Here is a 21,914-nt window from a genome sequence, read left to right on the forward strand (position 1 = left end):
ACTCTCTGTGTTCCTTATTTATTATATTGACATTCATTCAATAAATTGCATACAGACACTCTGCTGGGGTGGAGGAGGGGAATTAGAGCAAAAACATACTTTCAAGAGTTCAAGTCTAGTGCAGAAAACAATCACACTGCAAAATCATAACTGAGAAAAATGGTATGAAGAAGCATATAGTGCTGTGAGGATTCACAATGGAGAACCGTAGTCAGAAAAGTCCTGGAAGGAGGTGACTTGGTCAGAGAACTGAAGAATTATATAGGCAAAAGGGACATGGAGAGCTCCTTTCCCAGTAAAAGACACAACATGAGCAAAAATTCTAGGGCCAGAAAGATGGTGTCAACTTAACATCCCAGTTTGCCAAGGATAGACTTTTTGCACTTTCAGCAGTGGTTTGGGGGGCCGGCCCGGTGGCACAGGCGGTGAATGAAGTGCGCATGCTCCGCTGTGGCGGCCCGGGGTTCACCAGTTGGGATCCCGGGCGCGCACTGGCGCACCACTTGGCAAGCCATGCTGTGGCGGCATCCCATATAAAGTGGAGGAAGATGGGCACGGATATTAGCCCAGGGCCAGTCTTCCTCAGCAGAAAAAGAGGAGGATTGGCAGATGTTAGCACAGGGCTGATCTTCCTCACACACACACACACACACACAAAGAAGTGGTTTGGGTGATAAATTACATTGCCATCCTACCTATAAGGGACTGCAAGAAGCTCGGTACTGCTGGAGCAGACAGAACTGAGGAAGATGAAGCTGCATAGGGGCCAGGTCATTCAGGGCCCAAAGGCCAGGAAAAGAAGCAGGTTCTTCCCTTGGAGCAATGGGAAACCTTTGAAGGATTTTGAACTGGGTGATAATGATGAGATTTGCAAATTGAAAAATTTACCTTAGCTGTAAATTCCAAAAAAGGATTAGAGGCAGGTCAAAGTAGATGCAATATTCTTAGATGAGTTAGGCAGGTACAACAGGTAAAAGATTAGAAATAACTTGATGAACCAGGGTAGTGTTATGGAGGAGGAGAGAGTAGCTGTGGAAGGAAAAGCCCACAGGATTTGTTGATGCAATTGGATTCAAGGTTAGGAGGAGGAGGGAAGCTGTACATACAATGGAATGGGATGGAGCTGATTGATGACATCCATTTGAAAGGTAATATGTTTGGAGATGAGTAGGTGTGGAGATCATTGGTGTAGGACTTACTGAGTTTCTGATGCCTTTGAGTCATCCAAGAGGCTTTTGGATTGAAGTCTAGAGCTGAGAAGTAAGATCTAGACTGAAAACTAACTGTTAAGTATGTAGGGAGAAATTCAAGTCTTGAGTATACATGAAATAGACTTAGCAGACAACCTAGGAGTGTGCAATGAAGAATTTAAATTAATTTTTGGCTAGGTAGAGGAAGATGAGCTGGCTAAGGAGTTGCAGATATTAGATGGGTGTTGTGCAATGGAAGACAAAGGCATAAATGATTCAAGGAAGGAGTGGTGAGTAGTGTCCAATGCTGTTGAGAAGTCACGTGAACTAAGGCCTGAATAATATCCATTAGATTTAGTAACATAAGGGTCATTTACCTTAGCAAGAACTATTTTGTTGGAATAATAGGACCAGAAGCCAGATTGGAGTGGGAGGTGATAAATGAAGAAATGGAATCAGTGAGTCTCAATTTCTCTCTCAGACAGTTTGACTTTGACTTGAGAGTGAATATGAATTTTTCTGTTTGTTTTTTTGGGGGGGCTTGTGGATTTTTGTTTGTTTAGGTGAAAGATTTAAGGTGTTTCAAAGACAATGGGAAATATTCCTTTGAAAGAGAGGTTGAATATATTAGAGTTAGCTGTAAGAATTAACACATATACCTTTTTTTTTTTCCAATCAGGAACTGAACACTAGATATCACTGTTTATAGTTATGGGCTATAGACACTTAATTGGTGTAATTTGAGAATTTCTGTGAGTCTTTTACTCCCTAGATACATGCCTCATGCTCTACTAATGTTTGAAAAGTCCTTGGTCGAAATCTATTTGAAAGCATATATTCCTGGGAAGAGTAATATGTTAAGAAGGTAGTTCTCAGCTGTGCCGAAGTTTAGAATTACCTAAGGAGCTTTAAAATAAAAATGCTCAAGGGGCCGGCCTGGTGGTGTAATGGTTAAGTTCGCGCAGTCTGCCTTGGCGGCCTAGGGTTCGCAGGTTCAGGTCCTGGCTGCGGACCTATGCACTGCTCATCAAGTCATGCTGTGGTGGCAAACCATGTACAAAAATAGAGGAAGATGGGTGCAGCTGTTAGCTCAGGGCTAATCTTCCTTAGCAAAAAGAGGAAGATTGGCAGCAGATGTTAGCTCAGAGCTAATCTTCTTCACCACAAAAAAGAAAAAGAAAAATGCTCAAGACTTACCTTAAGAGATTTCATTCCATTGTTCTAAGATGGGGCCTTGGCATATGCGTTCTTTCAAAGCTCCCCTTTTAAAAAGATGATTCTAATGTGCCATTAGTATTGAAAAACTATGGACATCATTGTATTAACACTGCATTGACTCATGACATTTGGTTTAGATGAAGTGTGGAGAGGCCAGAATATTTATTTAGAAAATAGTGGTTATTAACAGGGCAGTGGTGGGTGGAGATTTTGCACCTCAGGGGATATTTGGCAAGAATCTGGAAACATTTGTGGTTGTCACAATGAATTGGGTGGGGGCTGCTACTGACAAGTATTGGGCAGAGGCCAGGGATACTGCTAAAGATGCTACAATGCACTGGACAGCCCCCCACAACAGAGGATTATCTGGCCCAAAATGACAATAATGCCATTGTTGAGAACCCCGGCTATAAAGGATGGCAAACTAGGTAGTATCTTTTAGTGAAATCTCAGTGGGTGGGGGTTGTGGTTTGGTAAGGGTGCTAATGAATGAGGAGGATCTATTCTACGTAACAACTTAGCCTAAAACTAAGCCTTGCTTGTAACCAGCAACAAAAGAGCCTCAAATAAAATACGTTTGCAGAACTAAGAAATGTGACTAGCACAATAGACTGATTATATTATTTTCCTTGTTTAAAAAAAGATTATAGTGTAACTGAAAGTATTATTGCTGGTGGGGGTGTAAATTGGTTACAGCCACTTTGGAAAATTCACAGGCAGTGTACATTGTAGCTAAACTTATGCCTATCCTATAATTCAGCAGTTTCACTCCTGAGTGTATATCCAAGAGAAATGAATGCAGGTGTCTCCTAAAAGCATTGTATAAGAATCTTCCTAGCAGTTTGATTCATTTTGGCCTCAAACTGGAACAAAGTGAAGTATATTCATACAATGGAATATTACCCAGCAATAAAAAAGAATAAATTGCTACAAACAATAATTTATGTTGAGTGAAATAGACACAAAAGAATTCATATTATATAATTCCATTTATATGAAATCAAGAACAAACAAAACTAATTTATGATGATAGAAGTCAGGATAGTAGTTACCTTTCTGGGCATGGGTATTGACTTGGAAGGGGCATAAGGAAGCCTTATAAAATGATGGGAATATTCCATATCTTGATCTGGGTGGATATGAGTGTATATGTATGAGAAAGCTCATCAAGTCGAACATTTTAATTTTGTGAACTTTACTGTGCATATGCTATACCCCAATTTTTAAAAATTAAAAATTAGGAAAAAAACCCAGGAAACCTAATTTTGAAGTACTCGAAGTCTTGCATCTCAAATGTTTGGTTAAATACAGGGTCAGCTACTTAGTATGGTCTCAATAAATATAAACAACTCTAATGCATTGTTTAGTGAAAATAAATTTTGGATTTGGAGTCAGACCTAGTTTTGAACCACAGCTTCATTGTTAGCTATATGATATTGAGCAAGTTACTCATATCAGGACTTTTTGTGACTATGGAAGAACAGAATAGCAGTGAGTTGAGAAAGAAAACTCCTTTTCTTTTTTTTTCGAGGGGGGATTTTAGCTTTGATTTGTGACCCCCCACCACTGAGAAATATCCACAGACGTTTAGGGGTGGGCCTCAGCAGGTGTGTAATTGTTAGGTGACTTAACACCTCTTGCTTTAGCAAGGATGAAACCTGAACCCTGTCTGGACCAATCAGATTGTCCTGAGAATTTAAACTTGATTGAGAAAGTTATCAGACAGCTGATCTGTTCTAAGAAACCTGTAAATTTAGGCTGGGGCTGCCAGGTTTGGTAGCACCATGTGGAGATTGAGAGGTGTGTTGTAGAAGAAGAATACTCTCAGATCACTTACCACGTCACTCCGTGTTCTGAGTGTTGTAACTCTGCGAGGTTGGTGCTGTCATCCCTACTTTATAGGTAAGGAAACTGAGAAGCTTGGCTACGTTAAGGAAGGGCTGAAGCTGAAATAAACTCAGCAGTGTGACTGCAGAGTCCGTGCTTTCCTGGAGCAGTGCTGACACACCAGACACGGATCTGACAGCTGCCTTCCTTCCTGAGAGTTTACCTTCCTGATCTCAGTCCTTGGAGAAGGTCGAGTCTGCTCCCTATCTTTGAATTATTTATCATAATTTATCCTTATAATACAATGTCATGTCTTTGCTTAAACTGGTGTAAGTGAATTTCAGCCAATTACAACTGGAAGAGTCCTGCTCCAGTTTGACTGTGAATGGGGTTGGAAATAACAAACCTCAGAGAAAGTGAAACTGGCTGAATCAAGGTGGGGTAGCAGGCAATAAAGACTTTCCTGCCCTAAAATGGGAACTTGTTTGTGTGTGTGTTATGCAATAGTAAATCATTTACACAGGCTTTCTCCAATAGTGTCTTAGAACTCCAACTATATAGTCACTGAGGGAGGGCTTTAGAGAACTTGGTAGCCAAATATAAAAAATGTCAAGTGTGGCAGTGACTGTACATGGAGTTTTGGAAACTACATTAGAAAAGAGAGGAATTCTAAACAAAGTTCTCAGATGAAAGTAGATTGGAGCAAATTTGACAATTATTGGAAGCCAATTTGCCTTTGGTCTGAGAATATAGAACCAGATCAGGAAGTTACTGAAGAAGCCCATTGCGTTGCAACATAATTTTTTTTTGCCACCTTGTGTCTAACACCAGAGTTTTTACATTGAATGCCAGAAAGTGAAATTTTAGTAATAAGAATGGGACTCACAAGGAGGAGCAAATGATATTAAGGAACTCTAATTCCTCAGCTCCCTCCAAAAAATTTTCCACTGCCCATCCCCTTCCATGCCTCACAAAAGTGTGATGATCCTTCACATTGTCTGTCAGTATCCACTAGGATTCAGCATCTTGTTACTCCACGCGTCCTGCAACACAAACGGCGGCCTATTGCTCTGAAGAAACAGTGTACTAAGAAAAACAAGGAAGAGGCTGCAGAATATGCTGAACTTTTGGCCAAGAGAGTGAAGGAGGCCAAAGAAAAACACCAGGAACAGATTGCCAAGAGACGGGGGCTGTCCTGAGAGCTTCTACCTCTAAGTCTGAGTCCAGTCAAAAATGAAATTTTCTAAGAGTAACCAATAAGATCAGATATCCAAAAAAAAAAAAGAAGAAGAAGAAGAAAGAAAATCTTCATTAGACAAACACCATAGTGATAATTATCAGAGGCAAAATATATTGAAGGATGCTAAAATTAGTGGGTAAAAGTTTGAGGAGAAGCAGGATATTTGCATAGTCTCAGTATTTCCCCTAAGATATTTATTAATGACAAGGGAAGGGGAATAATTACATGGAGAAACTTGGCAGAGACCACCATGTCTCCTGACTTTATGCTCTGAGAAGGGCACAATGCCGTTTCTGTGGTGTTCTTGCCAAAAATGCATAACCTTCATCTAAACATGAGAAAGCATCAGACAAACCCAAATCGAGGGATATGCGACAAAATAACTCCACCAGTATCTCTGCCAAAGTGTCAAGGTCACGAAAGAGAGAGAAAGACCAAGGAACTATCTCAGATTGAAGGAGACTAAGGAGACTTGACAACTAAATGCAATGTGGGATCCTGGATTAGATCCTGCATCAGAAAATGGACCTTAGTGGAAAAATGTTTAAAGTCTGTAGTTTAGTCACTAGTATTGTACCAATATTAATTTCCTGATTTTGATAACTGTACTGTGGTATGTAAAATGTTAACATTAGAGGAAGCTGGATGAAAGGTATATGGAAACTACTATTTTTGCAACTTTTCTGTAATTCTGAAATTATTTCAAATTTGAAAAGTCAAGAGGGCATTTATAGCAGTTCCTAAATAACTCTGCATAGGTGGTGGGAAAAAAAGATTTCGATGGCCTTGAAATATCTGGATAATATATCTTTCCAACTCAGTCCAATAACTCTTTACCTGGGCATATACAGTTTGAGAACTTTACCTCTTTTAGACGCATAGAAGATCATAGCCTTTTTCTATATGAAATACTCTATTTTTTCCTCATATGACATAGGCACTCAAAAAATATTTGTATAAAATGGAAATAATGATTGCTGTCCTGCTTTTCCCTGCTGAACTTACAGTGTGGTTATAAAGTGTAAAAAAGATAAAGGAAGTGGAAAGTATTTTGCAAGTTGTAAGCATTGTACCGGTGTAAGGTGTTATTTTGATTATTGATGGAAAATTGTCTAAGGTATTTTTGTAATTTATATATACATCGAATCAGTTTCTCCTCTTACTTTCTCTTTACTCTAATCATATTTCCACATGTTTACCAGGCTTAAAATTTCAAAATTGCCCTTGAAAATAAGGACTGAAGGAGAGGGGATGGGTGTCAGTTACCAAAACTCCGGCTAGTCATCTTAAAACATGCCCTTCACCTTTGTCCTTCACTTTTATTCTCTTCTATGCCGTAAGAAATTATAGACAAAAAAAGGAAAAAATTTAGAGCAGGGTAGGGCCCTAGAGTAATCTAACTCAGTTCTCTTAAACATACTTGATTATAAGAATCACATAGTGATGTCATTTCGAATATGAATTCCTGGAACCCTGCAATCATAATCTATGGGAGGGAGCCTAGAATCTGTATTTCAAAAATGAGTTTCGGCTGGTTATTATTGACAAGCAAATTTAAAAGCACTGTCATTTTATAGATAAAGAAATTGAGACAAAATGACCAAATTTATTTAAAAAATAGCATGCAGTATCTGGTAGATATTAATTTCTGGGATATAGTCTAGAATAGGAAACAGTTTTGTAAACAACTCTAGTACATACTTCACTAGGGGACCAAACAAAGCTGAATGCAACTAATTCTTCCTTGGGAGGAAGAGGATCAGGAAAGCCACCAGAGACTTTGGTAATACTGCACCTGCTGGGTAGACAGCAGAGGGTGAATATTCCAAGAAGAAAGGACAATATGCAGAGACACATCCACGTGCATGGCATTCTCAGGGACTGGGAGTGGTGCAGTGGCCTGGACTGTGGTGTGCAGTGGTGTGATGGTGAAAGCTCAAAGAAGAAAGGCAGGCTGGGGTCAGAATTTGAAAGCCGGGAGTACCTTGCTAAAAGGTTTGTTCTTATATATCACCAGAAGCACAGGCAACAAAAGCAAAAATAGATAAGTGAGACTGCATCAAACTGAAAAGTTTCTGTGCAGCCAAGGAAACATCAACAGAATGAAGAGGCAACCTAAAGAATGGGAGAAAATATTTGCAAACCAGTTATCCAATAAGGGGTTAATATCTAAAATATATAAGAAACTCATAAAACTCAATAGCCGAAAAACTAACAACCAATTAAAAAGTGGGCTAAAAACTTGAATAGACATTTCTTCAAAGAAGACATACAGGGGTCTGCCCGGTGGCGCAGCGGTTAAGTGTGCGTGCTCCGCTTCGGCGGCCCGAGGGTTTGCAGGTTTGGATCCTGGTAGCACACCGACGCACAGCTTGTCAAGCCATGCTGTGGTGGTGTCCCATATAAAGTAGAGGAAGATGGACACAGATGTTATCCCAGGGCCAATCTTCCTCGGCAAAAAGAGGAGGATTGGCATCCGATGTTAGGGTGCCATCCGATCAGGGCTGATCTTCCTCACACAAAAAAAAGACATACAAATGGCCAACAGGTATACGAAAAATGCTCAACATCACTAATTATCAGGGAGATGCAAATCAAAACCACAATGAGATGTGACCTCACACCTGTTAGGATGTCCATTGTCAAAAAAACAGAAAATAACAAGTATTGGTAAGGATGTTGAAAAATTGGAACACTTGTGCACTGTTGATGGTAATTAAAATGGTGCAGCCACTACGGAAAACAGTATGAGGTTCCTCAAAAAATTGAAAATAGAACTACCATATGATCCAGCCATCCTACTTTTGGATATTTATTTAAAAGAATTGAAAACAGAATCTCAAAGATATTTTGCGTTCCCATGTTCATTGCAGCATTATTTACAATAGGCAAGAGGTGGAAACAACTTACATGTTCATTAACAGATGAATGAACAAAGAAAATGTAGTACATACATACAATGGAATATTATTCAGCCTTAAAAAAGAAGGGAATGCTATCATATGCTACAATATGGATGAACCTTGAGGACATTATGCTAAGTGAAATAAGTCAGTCACAGAAGGACAATACTGCATGATTCCACTTATATATGGTATCTAAAGTAGTCAAACTCATAGAAACAGAAAGTAAAATGGTGGTTGCCAAGGGCTGATGGGGGGTGGGCTGGAAGTGGGGAGTTGCTGTTCAATCCTGTATTTTCTATTTCCATTTAAATCATAACAATTAGCTAGTTTCTTGAAGTTGAATTCTCAGAATAATCTTTGACCTCTCCTTCAAGATTTTCCTTTTCTTCCTTTGTGCCTTCCTTCTTTCTCTCCTTGTTTCCTTCCTTTCCATAGTTATTTGCCAGGCGCTGTATTAGTCATTGATAGTACTAGTGAAAAAGCAGATGCAGCCCCCATTCCTCACGGAGCTTATAATGTAGTGGGGAATACAGATAATAAACATAATAAATGAATAAAATAATTACAGTTTGTGAGAGGTGCCATAAAGAAATTGTATAGGGTAATATGATAGAAATTTGCTAAGATAAGGGAGCTGGAGGAGCCTAATTCAGGTAGGCCTCCTGAAACTGAGTCTTGAAGGATGAGAAAGCCAATGTCAAATGCTGCCAAAACGTGAGCAATTATAAACATTAAAACTTTTTGTTCTGAAACAATCACTGTTAAGAGAAGGAAAAGATAAACCTACAGACTGAGAGAAAATATTTAGAAGTCTCATTTCTGACAAAAGACTTCATATTCATTGCATGTTCATTGCAGCATTATTTGCAGTGGCCAAGACATGGAACCAACCTAAGTGTCCACTGATGGATGAATGGATAAAGAAAATGTGGTGTATATATACACTGAAATATTATTCAGCCATAAAAAGGAATGAAATCTTGCCATTTATGACAACATGGACGGACCTTGAGGGCATTATGCTAAGTGAAATAAGTCAGACAGAGAAAGACAAATACTGTAGGATTTCACTTACATGTGGGATCTAAAACAAACAAACAAAAAAACAAGCTCATGTCTACAGAGAACAGATTGCTGGTTGCCAAAGTTGAGGGGTGGGGGGTGGGCAAAGTGAGTGAAGGAGATCAAAAGGTACAAATTTCCAGTTATAAAATAAATAAGTAGTGGGGATGTAATGTACAGCATAATAACTATAGTTAATACTGTACCGCATAGTTGAAAGTTGCTAAGAGAGTAAATCTTCAAAGTTCTCATCACAAGAAAAAATTTTGTAACTATGCATGGTGACAGATGTTAACTAGACTTATTGTGGTGATCATTTCCCAATATATACAAATAGCAAATCATTATTTTATACACCTAAAACTAATATAATGTTATATATCAATTATACCTCAATAAAATAAGACTTTTATTTAGAATATAAAGAATTCACAAAATTCAAAAAGAAATAACTCAAAAAACATAAACATAAGTTTTGAACTGACACTTTACTCAAAAAGACATATTGATGGTAAATAAGCATATGAAAAGATGCCAATACTCATGATGGAAACACAAAGTAAAATCACAATGAAACACCACTATACGTCTATTAGAAGGTAAAAAACAAATCCTGACACTACCAAGTGTTGACAAAGATGTGGAACAACTGGAATCCTCATGCTTTGCTGATAAGACTATAAAACAGTATGGCCACTTTGAAAAACTGTTTAATAGTCTTTTTAACAAACAAATTTAAACATATACAGTGCTTATATGTTTACTTATTCTTATATGGGAGTAGCAGTCTTACTCCCAAATATTTACCCAAGAGAACTAAAAACTTATGTGCACACAAAAATCTGTACACGCATGTTTATTTCAGCTTTATTTTTAGTTGTTAAAACTTGGAAACAACTCAAATGTGAATAAATGAATAAACAGTTTGTGGTATATCTATACACTGGAATACTACTTAGCAACACAAGGGAGAAAGTAACCCTGATGGATTCATGCAACAACATGTGTGAATCTCAAAGGTATTTTGTTAAGTGAAAGAAGCTAGAACCCAAAGGCATCATATTGTATGACTCCATTTATATGACATTCTGGGAAAGGCTAAACTATTGAGATAGAAGACAAATCTGAGGTTGCCAGGAGTGGGGTGTGGGGAGGGGTTGATCACAAAGAGGCAGCAAGCAGGAATTTTTGGGGTGATGAAACTTTTTGGATCATGACTGTGATGGTATACACAGTTCTATGCATTTGTCAAAATCCATAGAAATATACGTCACAAAGAGTGTATTATGTAAATTTAAAACATGTAAAGTGTTATTATTGATTTCTAGTTTAATTCCATTGTGGTCTGAAAGCAGGCATTGTATGATTTCTATTTTTTTAAATTTGTTAAGGTGTTTTATGTCTGGGGATGTGGTCTATCTTGGTGAATGCTCCATGCAAGCTTGAGAAGAAAGTGTAATCTGCTATCATTGGATGAAGTGCTCTATAGATGTCAATTATATCTAGTTGATTGATGATGCTGTTGAGTTCAACTATGTCCTTACTGATTTTCTGCCTGCTAGATCTGTCCATTTCTGAGAGAGGGGTGTTGAAGTCACCAACTATTATAGTGGATTTGTCTATTTCTGCTTATAGTTCTATCAGTTTTTGCCTCACATAGTTTGACACTCTGTTGTTAGGCACATGCACGTTCAGAATTGTTATGTTTTCTTTGAGAATTGACCCCTTTATCATTATATAATGCTTTTATTTATCTCTGATAACTTTCCTTACTTTAAAGTCTGCTCTGTCTGAGATTACTATAGCTACTGTCGCTTTGTTTTGATTATTGTTAGCATGGTATATTTCTCTCTACCCATTTACTTTTAATCTATATGTGTCTTTGTATTGAAAGTGGGTTTCTGGTAGACAACATATAGTTAGGTCATGTTTTTTGATCCCTTCTGACGTTCTCTGTTTTTTAATTGGTACATTTAGATCATTGACATTTAAAGTGTTTTTTGATATAGCTGACATACACTTACTATATTCATTACTGTTTTCTATTTGTTTCTCTTGTGTGTTGTTTTTTGTTGTTTGTGAGGAGGACCAGCCCTGAGCTAACATCCGATGCCAATCCTCCTCTTTTTTCTTGAGGAAGACTGGCCCTGGGCTAACACCCGTGCCCATCCTCTTCTACTTTATACGGGACGCCGCCACAGCATGGCTTAGCAAGCGGTGCGCTGGTGCGCGCCAGGGATCCGAACCTGCGAACCCCAAGCTGCCGCAGCAGAGCGCGCACAATTAACCACTGCACCACTGGGCAGGCCCCTGTTTCTTTTGTTTTTTGTTCCTGTTTTTGTCTTCCACTCTTTTTCTGCCTTTTATGGTTTTAATTGAGCATTTTGTATGATTCCATTTTCTCTCCTTTCTTAGCATATCAGTTACAGTTTTTTAAAACTTTTTTAGTGGTTACCCTAGAGTGCAATATATATTTACAACTAATCCAAGTCCATTTTCAAATAACACTATACTACTTCCTGGGTAGCATAAGTATTTTATAATAACAAAATAATCCTAATTCCTTACTCCCATCCCTTGTATCATTGCTGTTATTCATTTCACTTATAGGTAAGCACACATAAGCATACATATGAGTAAGCGTACATAATCAAATACATTGTTATTTTAAACAAACTGTTATCTGTTAGATAGATTAAGAATAAGAAAAATAAAAGTTTTTGGTTTACTTTCAGTTATTCCTTCTTCAACTCTCATCCTTTCTTTATGTAGATCTGAATTTCTGACCTATATTATTTTCCTTCTCTCTAAAGAACCTCTTTTAACATTTCTTGCAGAGCAGGTCTATTGGCAACATAGTCCCTCAATTTTTGTTTGCCTGAGAAAGTCTTTATTTCTCCTTCACTTTTGAAGAATAATTTCATAGAGTATAGAATTCTGGGTTGGTGGGTTTTTTTCTCTGAACACTTTAAATATTTTACTCAACTTTCTACTTGCTTGCATGGTTTCTGAGAAGTTAGATGTAATTCTCATCTTTGTTCCTCTATAGGTAAGATGTTTTTATACTCTGGCTACTTTCAGGATTTTTTCTTTATTTTTGGTTATAATTTGAAGATATACCTAAGTGTAATTTTTGGGGGCTTTTATCTTGCTCAGTATTCTTTGAGCTTCCTGGATCTGTGGTTTGGTGTCTGACATTAATTTGGGAAAATTCATGGTCATTATCTTTTCAAATATTTCTTCTGTTCCTTTCTCTCTTTTTTCTCCTTGTGGTAATCCCATTACACATATGTTACATCTTTTGTAGTTGTCCCACAGTCCTTGGATATTCTGTTCTTTTTTTCTTTTCAGTCTTTGTTCTTTTTGCTCTACAGTTTTCAAGGATTCTATTGATATATCCTCTAGCTCAGAGATTCTTTCCTCAGCCATGTCTGGCCTACTAATAAGCTCCTCAAAGCCATTCTTCGTTTCTGTTACAGTGATTTTTATTGCTAGCATTTCTTTCTGAATCTTTCTTAGGGTTTCCATCTCTCTGCTTACATTACCCATCTGTTCTTGCATGCTGTTTACTTTATCCATTAGAGCTCTTAGCATATTAATCACAGTTGTTTTAAATTCCCAGTCTGATGATTCCAACATCCTTGCCATGTTTGATTTTGATACTTACTCTGTCTCTTCAAATTATGTTTTTTGTGTTTTGGTATATGCCTGGTAAATTTTCTTGATAGCTGTATATGATGCTCTGGGTAAAAGGAACTGCTGTAAATAGGCCTTTAGTGATGTGGCAGTGAGGTGTTGGGGAGGGGAAGCATTCTATAGTCCTAAGATTAGGTCTCAGGTTTTCAGTGAGCCTACGCCTCTGCACTGTGAACTTCATGACTGTTTCTCAGGGTTTTTTTTGCCCCCTTAGGTGAGACAGGATGGCTAGAGTGGGCTGGAGTTGGGTATTTCCCCTCCCCTAGGTCAGTTAGGCTCTGATAATACTCCAATAGGTTAAGCTCTTGTTAGGCAGTTTTCCCTGAGGGTGGGCCTTGTTAAGAAGAACAGAGTGCTCTGGAGTATTTCAGAATGTTTCCTTTTCCCCTCCTCCTGCCAGGAGCACAAGGGGATTTTTCTCAGATATTTACTGTGGGAACCTAGTCAAGCTCCTGGAGGTAAATCTCACAATGTTCTGGGGGCCCCTCTATGACTGGATCACCCCAGAGTTCTTAACTTTCAGAGTTGTCCACACTGAGCCTTCAGCAATCTGTCCATTACAGTTCAGGTTTTCCTACCCTGACACTGGTTCTGGAAGTGGTTTCTGCGCACGAGTCTCTGCTCTGGTAAGCTGCGGCTCTCCGTATTTGCCTGTCCATCTCTCTACTCTTGGGGGCAGCAGTTTACCCAGTGTCCTCCCCTGTCTTATGGATCCAAGAATAGTTGTTTGTTGATTTTTCAGTCTGTTCAGCTTTTTACTTGTTATCAGGATGGAGCGGTAACTTCCAAGCTCCTTACGAGCAGAACTGGAAACTGAAAGTGAAAACATATAAATTTTTTAAAAATCAAGCAAGATAAGGGTCAGGAAAAAACTTGTGGATTTTTAAAGTTGCGTGTGTCATCAGTGACTGAGCAGTTTTGATGAAGTGGAGCTCATTGAATCCAAATTGCTTTATGTTTAAGAGGAAGTGAGATGAGTAAACGGAAACATGTAGTGTAGACAACTCTTTCAAGATGTTTGGCTATAAAGTGGAAAGGGAAATAGCTGGATGAGAATGTGAGTCCATAAAAGTTTTAAATTTTTTATGTGAGACCGATTAGGACTAAAACTAACAAAAATGTACAAGACTTCTACTGAGAAAATTATAAAATTTAATAGAAGATATAAAATGGCCAAATAAGTAGATATATCATGTTCACTGATGGGATAACTTAATGTTATGAAAAATTTCTGTGTTCCCTGAATTAATTTATAAATCCAAACAATCTCAATAAAAATGCTAATAGAATTTTTGTGTGTGTAGATTTTGCCAAATGGATTCCAAAATTCATTAGGACAAGCAAATATATAAGAATGCCAAAATATGGGGCCGGCCCAGTGGCATAGTGGTTAAGTTCTTGCGCTCTGCTTCAACGACCTGGGGTTCGAGGATTCGGATCCTGGGCGCGGACCTACACACTGCTCATCGAGCCATGCCGTGGCAGCATCCCATACACAAAATAGAGGAACTTTGGCACAGATGTTAGCTCAGGGACAATCTTCCTCAAGAAAAAAGAGGAAGATTGGCAATAGATGTTAGCTCAGGGCCAATCTTCCAAAAAAAAAAAAAAAAAGAATGCCAAAACAATCTTTGAATATATTAGGAATTGCCTTATCAATTTTCAAGACACATTATAAGGCTGTATTAATAGAAACAGTTTGGTACTGGTGCAGGAATAGATATTCGAAATTGAGATATGAGTGGGGTCCCTTTGAGGAAGAATGCTATAACCCTGCCAACATAGTATACTGTAAATCTTCCTCTTTGCCCTTCTGAAAGTGACCTGGGACCCTTTACCAAGGTATCTGTGCATGGGAAGAGGGAAACAGCCAGATTTTTTTGGAATGACTAAGATAGAATCGGAGTTGATACTAATTCCTGGGGATCCCAAATGCTTTTTGGTCAAATAGTCAGAGTGGAGATTGAGAGATTTTAGATGATAAATAGTTCTTTGGTCCGATTCCTTCTCACAGTGGGCTCAGTGGGTCCACACATACAACCCAATAGGAATTCTCTTTGTATCTAAATTTTACCTGAATTTATAGTTCTCAAGAACACATTTGCAAACTAGCAGACTCTTCACACTGGCTCCCTGCCTGTAGAACAATGGCTTATATAATAGGAAAGACCAACTGGAAACCACTGGAATTTCCCTGTTCAACCAAAATAATAAATCAAAAGCAATATTGCATCCCTGAGGAAGTCTGTGGAGAGTAATGCCACCATGCAAGTCTTGAGAGATGCAAGTGTGTTGACTTGGCCTGTATGCATGGTAGTGGGGTTTTGGAGAGTGGTAGCAGATTTTCCTACACTTAATCAGGTGGTGATCCTAAATGCTGCTGCTTTTACAGATGTAGTCTCCTTACTGGAGCAAAACAGCACAGTCTCTAAAAACTGGTGTGTAACTATTGTTCTGGCAAATGCTTTATTCTCTCTATATCAACCAAGAAGTAATTTGCTTCCACATGATCGGGTCAACAAAACATTCACTGTTGCTTTCAGCTCTAGCCCTCTCTGTCATAATCGAGGCTAAATAATCCATGAAATCATGCTAATAGATTTGTTGGGCAGGAAGTAGCAAATACCCTGGAAGCTTTAGTAAGATATATAAGTGGGAGATAAACTCCATGAAGACTTGGTGGGTTTGTAGGGCTCTAGGGTTCTGGGGCATACTGAGATCCCTCCTTCAATGTGAAAGTTAAGTGGATGTATCTTCCACCTATTAACATTAAAAAAGATCCAATGCTTTGTGGGCCTCTTTGGGTTCTGGAGCCAATATGTGTCTCATTTGAGTGATTTACTTTGCATATTTACTGAGTTTCAAATGGGGCTCAGAGCAAAAGGAGTCTCTGAAGCTGGTCCAGGGTACAGTATAAGCTATTCTACCATTTAGGCCATATGAATCAGCAGGTCTTTGGCATTCAGGGCTGTTTTCGGGATCTTCTGGCAGCCCTCCACAAGAGAATGACAATGCATGCACCTAGGATTTTAAAGCAAAACCATGCAGATATCCATTTTCCTTTTGAGAAATGGCACCTTCTTGCTACTTGGAGCTGGTTGGGACTAAATACCTAATTATGGGACAGTCTGAGATGACTGTTATGAACTGGGTATTATCTGATCCACAAAGCTCTCGAGTTGGGCGTGAACAGCAGCACTTCATCATAAAGTGACATGAAACAAGTGGGAAAAGGACTTCCATGGCATGGGCCAGGATCCCAGGAGGATTCCAGTCTAGGCGAAGGGTGAACAGGGAGCCCTAGAGGCGGCCTGATGGGGATGTCCTGTCAGCCCTTAGTCCATCTGCACATGGTCTTCCTCTGTCCTTGTCCGTTCCACATGCAAACTTTTATCTTTTTACATTTTTTTCTCATTTAGTGTTGATGCGAATCCAGACACTGATTAGAAAACGGCAAGTTCCAATATCTGATCCAAGAAACCTCAACAAGAGAAGCAAAAAACATTCCTTCTTCCTGGAAAGCTGTAGAAAGACAGCCGCTGTCCTGGGGAAGGACATGGTCCTGGTAAGTGCTATTTGAAAGACACCCACATTTCAGTGGTTATTGCTCTGCCTGGGAAAGTCCCTCCAACCTCTACATCCAGGGAGATCTGAGGGGCTGTCTCTGCTCCTGGCCCAGGTGAACCACACTGAAATCCACCTGTCCTCTGAGGAAGGGGGACTTGAGGGTTTCATTCAGTAGCCAGGGAGGAGGGTGGCCCTTCTCCATTCTCCCACATACAATAAGCTGTGACCATACACAAGTTCTTCATTCAAGGAGGAAAGTGAGATTCTGTGTCTCATTTACATGAGCATAAGAAGTGAAAGAACCACACCACAACACCCAGGCTGTGAAAGAAACAGGATATAATGTAAGAGTCAAATCTACTATTTACTATTAAAGAAATAATATCACTCCTCCCCAATGGGTTAACAGTGGCTGGCGTGGTGATGTCAGGGAGAGGGAGGAGGTGGTGCCCTCCCTCTCAGGATTTAGGGGAAACCAGGGCAAGTCTGAGGATGTCCTCGTTCACTCAGGGTGGGAAGAGCTGGCCCGGTGCACCCCGAGGGCGCCAGTGTCCCTGCTGGTCAGGAGGAGCTGCACTTGTGGTCTCAAGAGTGTGATGGCTCATCGCCAAGGGCATGGTGGCTGAAGAGAAGAAACAGACTATTTTGGGGTCCCTCCCTGAGATTCATGGCACAACTCCCTGTTCCCCTGCACTCTGATCCAAACCCTGTAACGAGTGCTCAGTCCATCAACAGCACCTCGTTTGTCCCTGATGCAGGAGGCATCATTTAGCATCACCCATTTCAGAGGATGCAACTGAATCCCAGAGAGGAGAGGGGAGCAGCCTGTCCCAGGCCTGCTCAGCAGTGGAGCTGGGATCGAGGCCCATGCTTAGCCCGAAGCTGTACTGAGCCCCTGGATTCAGTCGCTCCTGGTCCCAACACTCACTTGGCCCTGAACTGGAGGATGTCCGGTTCCTCTTCCTCATGAGGAGCCGCATTTTGCTCGCCTTCTGGTGTGCGGGCTCCAGCTGGCAGGAGACCCAGTAGCTACAGGACAGAGTGGACCTGTGAGCTACCAGGAGCCACACCTCAGGTGCCCCTCCCAGAGCCTGCCAGCAGCTGAGTCCTGGTGCCCCATGGGTCACCACGCTACGAGTTCTGTGGCTGATCAGCGAGCCAGGCCACAGGCTCTGGAGCTGGCCATCAGAGAGAGTCTGGCCTGCCCTCACCCAACTCCTGTCCCCCTCACCTCTCATGGACACTGATGGGCTCCATGGCCTGGAACCAGGCCCCAAATCGCTCGTCGGGCTCCAGGTCATATGCGTTTGCAGCCTGCTGGAGCAGCTGGATCCTCCGGATGAGTTTGAGTTTCTGGGAGGAAGGACAGGATGCAGACAGGGCTTGGGTGGGGGACGCTGCCAGGGACTTGTGCGGAGTGAGGATCTGGTCTGGGGTCTGTGCTCACTCGGGAACCCTCCTTCCTTCCCTCTCCATTCAGGACTTGCCTGTCCTCACAGTTGGCTTGAATGAGTTCCTCATCCAGGAAGGTGTCCTTGATGCCAGCCCCTCCCGCACCCGCCAACGTGATGGGATCCCCAGCTTTGTGGATCTGACTCTCCCAATAAATGTAAGACCCAAGGGATGAGGCCAGAGAAAGTCTTGCCAGGCGAGCTCTCTGATTTCCACATCCCCACCCTCCCCATAGCTGCTCACCTCACACCATTTCTGGAAGTTGACCCGATTTCCCTGGAAGGGAGACAGCAAATGTCCATCAGAAACAGCCCCCTACGCCCAGAACCAACCCCCATCACACCCCTTCTCAGGCTGCAGGAATGTCAGGGCCCAGCAGAGGGCAGACCTTCCACAAAGAACTTGACACTGGGCCAGGCTCTGGGCTCCAGAGCAGGAGGGACAGGGGAGCTGAGGCCAGAGACCTTATGTAGCACACCCTCTCTGATGACAGACAGGGAGACTGAGGCCTCAGGGAGGAAGGGACAGCTGGAACACAGAAGTGCTTCCTCACTTGCAGGGGCTGATGGCACCCCCCAGGGGCAGGGCCCGAGGGGGAGGCTGAATCCATCTCAGACACAGCCTCCTGCAGCTCTGCAGGCAGGCAGCTATGAGCTTCACCAGCCCAGGTAGACTGGTGGGGGGCTTATGCAGAGCGTCTTTTCACGCATTGCTAAGATGTGCCTGACTCCCCAGCTCCCAGGGGTGGCCATGGGGCTCTCATGAGAGGAGGTTTGCCAGGTACTGAGAGCTCAGGTCCCAGTGCAGGGCTCTCGCCACCCAAACCTCAGGATCCTGCTCCCTGTCCCCACCTCCAGGCTCACTCACTTCCAGATCATCCGCCATCCCAATGTCCAGCAGCTTCAGGTGATAGAGGAACATGCCCAGGAAGGGGACGACACCCTGTGAAATCAGGGTGGGAGTGGTGAGATGAGTCCCACCTCTCAGGTGCCCCGGGGACCCTCCCCCAAATCCCTTCACCCCAGCCTCCTGCCCACCACAGACTCCCACAGAGAACAGCCTAGGACCCTCAGCGGCCTCCCCCCATTTGCCCCTTCCAGGACCACCCAACTTCCCCAGTCACCTCCCAGGGGTGGCTTTTGGCAAATCCCAGGGTATGTGGTCCCTGCCCCTCCCCACCTTAACCCATCCTGGGCCCAGCCCTTCCAAGCCTCCTCCTGGTCACTTCCAGAGCAGGCCTTTCAGGCTCTTGGGCTCCTGGAGCTGGGCTGGAGGAGGACGGACCCCTCTCTTAGGGAGGCCTCCAGCCGTGAGGTGAGTGACCCCTCCTCTGACACCTGGACCCTCCCCCTCAGGCCACCTCACCTGCTGCTGCTGCCTCTCCTGGGCTCCCTGCGGGTCCATCTCATGGGTGGCCCTCACAGATGACACCTCCTGCAGGGTCAAGGACAGGCTCAGGGAGGCCATGTTCCCTTCCCCATGTCTCCCAGGCCCCTGATCTTGGACCCTGGACATCTGGTGTCTATGGCTGCTCCCATTCCAGGGTGCCCTGATTCTAGATCGCTCCCAGCTCCAACACTCCCTCCTCTGTGCCCTCAGACCTGCCCAGGCCCCTAAGCCTCTCTCCTCATCAGGAAAGTGTGAGGAGGACTCCCCATGCCTCCCAGGGTCCCCTGAGGACTCAGTGTCATCTGACTGTCACCAGTGCTGTCCCCTCCCCCCTCGAGGAGGAGGAGCACAAAGCTCCTGTACATTCCTCTCCTCCTTGTACCTCATCACCCCTGTGAGGCCTGCACCACAGATCATCTCCCTCCATTTCCCAGATGAGGAGAACGAGGCCCACAGAGGGGCAGTGACTTGCTCGGGGGCCCACAGAGGAGACCGCTCCCCCTCCCAGCCAGAGGCCCTGGCCCCCGGCCTTCACTCCTCCTCCAGACACACCTCGGACCAATGTCCTGTCCTCTGGACTCTCGGGGTGTGTTGAGGCCCTCAGTCAACCTGAGCCATGGATGGAGAGGCACAAGGTGTCTCGGGGTCCCATGCAAGTGGCTTCTGTGTTTTCCAGCCCTCTGGGATTCTCTGACACCAGGCTGGACCTGAGGCCATGCCAAAGGCCTCAGCTCCCTAGAATCCCCTCAGGATGGTCCCTGCACAGAACTCCTCCTTCATTCACTCAGGAAGGGGACCCCCATGTGCCACATCTGAGTGACAGTGTAGGGTGTGAACATGGCACTGTGTAATGGTGACATTTGCATCCTTTTTCACTTGGAAACTTCTAATGTTCCTTCTCCTTTCTCAGCTCTCATGTTTGAAGTCTGTGGTCTGAGCCTTTGCACAATCCTTAGGCCCCTCCTGCCAGGGCCTCGATGGAGGCCATTAAGAATCTGTCAGGAAGGTCCATTAAGAATCTGTAGTTTCCCCGATTATTCTCTTTGCTACCTGGGGCGTATCTTTGTCGACAAGGCATTGCGGGAGACTCACTGGTTTGTCAGCAGTGACCACTATCGGGCTAGAGTGCACAGTCCCACAGAGCACACAGTACTGTCCCAGATCCACCATTTGGCCCAAGGCTATGCAGCCCCTGTGTCCACAAGGCCTGTGTGACCTCACAGTGCCCATCCCTGGGACAGGCAGAGTGCCCTCCCCTGCGAGCTGCAGTGAAGACAGAAGGAGCAGCAGGGGCCTGGCTTCCTGAGGACAGACTGGGCTGCTTTAGGAAGAAAGGAACCCCCACCCACTCCATCCACCCGCCAGCCTGGAGGATGATGAGGGCCAGCTGATGGGTCCGCATGGAAGCCAGACACCTGCTCATTCTGCCAGCTCTTCACCTCTTTGAACAGTCCAGGCGACACCACTGTATCCCGTGACCAAGGCCTCCTGCCCCAAACAGTCCCCACCTGCCCCGGCAGCTCACACCCCCCGCTTCCTGTCCAGCTGGACAAGACAGACCGTTATTTCTCGGGGAACCTTAAGTGAAAAACTTACCAAAGCACATCCTGCCTGGTCCCTCCCCACCTCACCTCCCGTCCTTCCAGATCTCCAGCCTCCACTCACCTCCTTGAGAAGCTTCCTGCTCTCCCGGTGGCATGTTTGGATGATCTTTTTAAGAATTTGCCAGTTCTTCCTGAGGAGGGAAAAAAGGAAAGAAACACTGTGGAGTGGTTTGAGGGTAAATCCCTTTTGTTTGAAAACCCAGAAGATCCAGACAGCCTGGATGAGCATTTTCACTGTGTCGTCTGAGCCCTGAGGTGTCTGGGACTGGGGAGGGGGCTCTCCTATTGTCACCTGGGGCCTCCATTCTCTTATTTTCTCAGCAGATGTGTTTTAAACAGTCTTAATTTCACGTGGACAGAGAGTTCTGTTGCTGCAAACACTTGAAAATCTTCAATTTGGTTCAAGCCATGATCTGTCACTTAGGGAATCTGATTCCTGAAGCAGAACCACTGGCCTAAGTTTTCAGAAAGACTTCCAGCCTGCCAACCAGGTCAGACCCTATGCCCAGGGTTTGCTGTCTCCCAGGAGGTCCCAACTGACTGAAGGGCAATGCCAGCCCTGTGGGGGGTGTCTGGTCCACCCAGGTGGTGCTCGCATGGAGAGAGGCCTACCCACCTGGACACATGTCTCCACGTCTCTTTCAAAAGTTGAATGGAGGGGCCCTGCAGAGCCCAGAAGATCGTGTGGAGAGAGGAAAGGTTCCTCAGGCCATGGCATTCCTGGGGAAGGGAAGAGAATGAGCTGTGAGGGGGAGCTGGAGCC

At 43.1% G+C, this 21,914-nt stretch overlaps 1 protein-coding gene and 1 long non-coding RNA gene across 2 annotated transcripts in view; one reads left to right on the forward strand and one right to left on the reverse strand.

Moving 5' to 3' along the window:
• The first annotated feature begins 669 nt into the window (after positions 1 to 669).
• Positions 670 to 21,914, forward strand: part of LOC147917169 (uncharacterized) — a 28,880-nt gene continuing 7,635 nt past the window's right edge. Inside the window, exons 1-2 of the long non-coding RNA XR_015551876.1 lie at positions 670 to 1,148; positions 16,559 to 16,704. This is a non-coding gene — a long non-coding RNA (uncharacterized LOC147917169). The remainder of the gene's footprint in view (positions 1,149 to 16,558; positions 16,705 to 21,914) is intronic.
• LOC147917170 (ral guanine nucleotide dissociation stimulator-like) lies at positions 17,411 to 21,834 on the reverse strand. The gene is made up of 7 exons (XM_087429170.1): positions 21,768 to 21,834; positions 21,213 to 21,282; positions 19,524 to 19,592; positions 19,026 to 19,100; positions 18,402 to 18,434; positions 17,938 to 18,059; positions 17,411 to 17,735 (listed from the first exon to the last, which is right to left on the reverse strand). Exons 3-7 carry the CDS (start codon positions 19,560 to 19,562, stop codon positions 17,471 to 17,473), a joined length of 534 nt encoding a protein of 177 aa, XP_087285296.1. The 5' UTR covers positions 19,563 to 19,592; positions 21,213 to 21,282; positions 21,768 to 21,834; the 3' UTR covers positions 17,411 to 17,470.

Source organism: Ceratotherium simum, chromosome 4, assembly GCF_057802395.1.
Source record: "Ceratotherium simum simum isolate JZ-2026a chromosome 4, ASM5780239v1, whole genome shotgun sequence".
In the NCBI taxonomy this organism is placed as follows: Eukaryota; Metazoa; Chordata; class Mammalia; order Perissodactyla; family Rhinocerotidae; genus Ceratotherium; species Ceratotherium simum.

What these genes read in the sequence shown, in the direction of transcription:
- LOC147917170 (XM_087429170.1), bottom strand. Translation starts at nt 19,562, where the DNA reads ATGGACCCGCAGGGAGCCCAGGAGAGGCAGCAGCAGCAG. An exon ending in GGATGGCGGATGATCTGGAA is followed by an intron (nt 18,435 to 19,025) that starts GTGAGTGAGCCT and finishes TCTCCCTTCCAG; the next exon opens with GGAAATCGGGTCAACTTCCA. An exon ending in ACTTCCAGAAATGGTGTGAG is followed by an intron (nt 18,060 to 18,401) that starts GTGAGCAGCTAT and finishes CCTTCCTCCCAG; the next exon opens with AAACTCAAACTCATCCGGAG.